At 41.0% G+C, this 3,075-nt stretch overlaps 1 protein-coding gene across 1 annotated transcript in view; it reads left to right on the top strand.

The window, feature by feature from the left end:
• The first annotated feature begins 1,780 nt into the window (after positions 1–1,780).
• LOC103512360 (aspartate aminotransferase, cytoplasmic-like) overlaps positions 1,781–3,075 on the top strand; it is a 26,857-nt gene continuing 25,562 nt past the window's right edge. The window contains exons 1-3 of the mRNA XM_026825871.1: positions 1,781–1,805; positions 2,419–2,500; positions 2,701–2,806. Coding sequence (XP_026681672.1) covers positions 1,781–1,805; positions 2,419–2,500; positions 2,701–2,806 — 213 coding nt within the window. The remainder of the gene's footprint in view (positions 1,806–2,418; positions 2,501–2,700; positions 2,807–3,075) is intronic.

Consider the following 3,075-nt stretch of genomic DNA (forward strand, 5'->3'; position numbering starts at 1 on the left):
AAAAAATCAAATCTATTTTCGCCCTCCACACCCACGCACACAAGTAAAAATCTTTCCCTTTTTTTTATCCCTAAAAATTTTCAACCCCCTCGAACAATTTTGAAAACCGTGTTTATTTCGGGATCTCTCCAATTTTTCCTCCTCTTCTTCTTCTTCTTTTTCTTCTTATTCATCTTTTTTTTCCTTTCTTCTTCTTCTTCTTCTTCTTCTTCTTCTTCTTCTTCTTCTTCTTCTTCTCCTCCTCCTCCTCCTCCTTCTATTTTTCTCTTTTTTGTCCCGAATCTCCGAAATGACATGCACCCCTTTTTACTTTTTTTTGTTCGTGTTCCCCCCCCCCTCTTCCCCCCATTCTATTCGTTTTGAGCGTACATTTATTTTTATTTACAACGCAACACTTTATCATAAGGGGGGGTTCTCTAGGGTGTGTGCCACCCCTTTTATTATTTATGTGGGTGCACTCAGTACTTGAGGGAGGTGCTCCCTCAAGTAGGAGTCTATGGTGGTGCACCAGAGTTCACCAGACTTGGAGCCAAACTCCTTCACCTAGTATCGACCTCAACCTATGCTCAGAAAATTGGCCTCTACCGAAATAACCGCTGGAAAATTGACCCCGCTTCAATGGAATGCAGAAGGTCAATGGAATGCAGATTGCTTGCCATGCAGAAGGTCCCGGGTTCGAATCCCACCATCGACAAAAATGTGTACTCGTTTTTCGATTGCAAATATTTCAACGGGCTCGTCGTCCCATTCATTGTTGCTGTCGGCCCTTCCTGGAGGCAAGTCCAACAATATGACCTCGTCATAAGCAAAACCGTGAGCTATACAAAATGGAAACTGAATCTAGCAGTGGACGCCTGTCCCCTTTGCGATTTGGCTTGAATCGACAGCTTGAACTTTGGAACTATACGACTGACACTTATTACCACTGCTTACTTTTGAACAAGGAGCCAAATGGACTGTCCTGTATTAGTGGCCTTTAGGTGGTCAGCTGGTAGGGAATGCCTTCAGGCATTCACCTTGCTTATTTAGACTAGTCATCACTCAAGAGCCTATTATTATTAAAATTATTATTATTATTTTAGTGTAGGTAAGCTATGTGAAGGACCTAATGTCTAATCCTTGCCTTGGGAGCACGAGAAAGAGAGAGAGAGAGAGAGAGAGAGAGAGAGAGAGAGAGAGATCGAAATAGAACGGTATTATTATTTCAGGTCTACCTTCCTCCTCCTCCTCCTCCTCCTCCTCCTCCTCCTCCTTCTTCTTCCTCTTCATTCTTCTTCTTCCTCTTCTTCTTCTTCTTCTCCTCCTCCTCCTCCTCCTCCTCCTCCTTCTTCCTCTTCTTCTTCTTCTTCTCCTCCTCCTCTTCGAACACAATACAGTAAATTGTAATTTTATCTCCCTCCCTTCCCCTCTTCCCTGTTTTTTTTTTTTTTTTTTTTTTTTTTTTTTTTTTTTCAGAGAAACAAGCAAAGGACTCTGTTATACCTTACCCCCTTGTATTTTTTACGACAAAGGTCCAAAAAGAAAGGTCTAACATAAACACAAAGAGAGCACGAGGACAGGAAGCAAAAGGAAACAAAAAGAAACATATAAATCATAAAATAAACATCAAAAAGAAGAAAAAAAATGTAAAAAAGAAACATCCACTAATCTCGGACCATCTGAACTCAAAATTGACCACTGGGGACCCTTTGCCAATTGTCAACTGGATATGGACTCATTTTTTATTCTCCAAATAAAAGGCATAAAAAATTCTGATTCAGATTTCTATTGTACCACTAAAATGCATGATTATGGGTCTATCATACGTTAGTACGAGCCATTAAATCTTCAGGGATGGTCGTCGAACAGGGCTGTTATTATATGTATAATCTCTAGTAGCGCGGTCAAACTTTCTTGACTTGGCGGGGCGGTGCGCTACCGCGCTCCTTAATAGTCACTTAAAAAGGTTTGTGGGTTCGATTCCCGCAGACGGATTTTATCCTGAACTGATAAGGTTCTTCTTCTCTCTTCGCTTTCGGGACTTTAGCAATTACAATGCTGCCCCGCCAAGTCAAGACAGTTTGACTTAAGAATAATTAGGATAAACGGTCGCCCAAGGTGCTTCGCTAATGGCCGGTCTTACCACAGAGAGTTTTCAGTCAATCCAGAGTTAAAGAAATACTGGCCTGTGTAAATCAAATGGGTGACATCAAAGAAAACCCTAGACACTGTGGTAAAACCGGCCATAAGTGCAAAGTAAAGGTAAAAACACACGTCACGTGAGCTCATGGGGAGTCCGAAAGATGTATTTAGTTCAAAGTTTTCCATAATATTGTAGGTAATTTCGTTCAAGACATCTGCACTACTATCACGTCTCGTGAGCTCACGTGACGTGATAGTACTGTGTTTCTACCTTTACTGTAATCTCTATTCGTGCAGCCCCTCAGCCGAAGCAGTCGCAGAATTCTGGAGGTTCACATGTGTTTGGACTGTTTGGAGGTTCCAAGATTCTGGAGGATAAGTAGGTATGTAATTGTAATTTGTTTATTTGCATCAATTATAGATTACAATATTGCAAGGGTATATACACAAAAGGAAGTGTAAAATGGAAAACTCTGCCAGTTCTGAGCCCATTTGTGTTTTTGTCTTTCCCATGTGTCCTGTGCGTGGTGCGTCCCATGTGTCCCAGGAGCCCATGTGAGTCTATACTTTTACTTTCAGGGTCCTGCAATCCAAGCTGTGCGTTCGCTGGACCACCCCTGTATATTGTCCTGTGCAGAGCTGTAGATCTGTAGAGCCTCTGCTTTTGAATATGTTTGACGAGTCGGTCACTTTTTTAGAAGAAGGGACGAAAAAATAACGTTGTTTTCGAAGCACCTGGTCTCCTGTGATTTTTATTGGTTTTCTCTCTTTTTTGCAGATGTTTTCTGGAAGAGATTTGTACTGGTAATTCCAACTTGATACTCGTATAGCTGGTGAAGAGAGCGGAGATTACCTGAAGGTAACTATTAAAGCAATCGTATAACCGAGGAATGTTTGGAAAGTATTGGATTTCATGTTTTTTTTTTTTTTTTTTTTTTTTTTTTTTTTTTTTTG

Source organism: Diaphorina citri, unplaced genomic scaffold (assembly GCF_000475195.1).
Source record: "Diaphorina citri unplaced genomic scaffold, Diaci psyllid genome assembly version 1.1 scaffold36, whole genome shotgun sequence".
In the NCBI taxonomy this organism is placed as follows: domain Eukaryota; kingdom Metazoa; phylum Arthropoda; class Insecta; order Hemiptera; family Psyllidae; genus Diaphorina; species Diaphorina citri.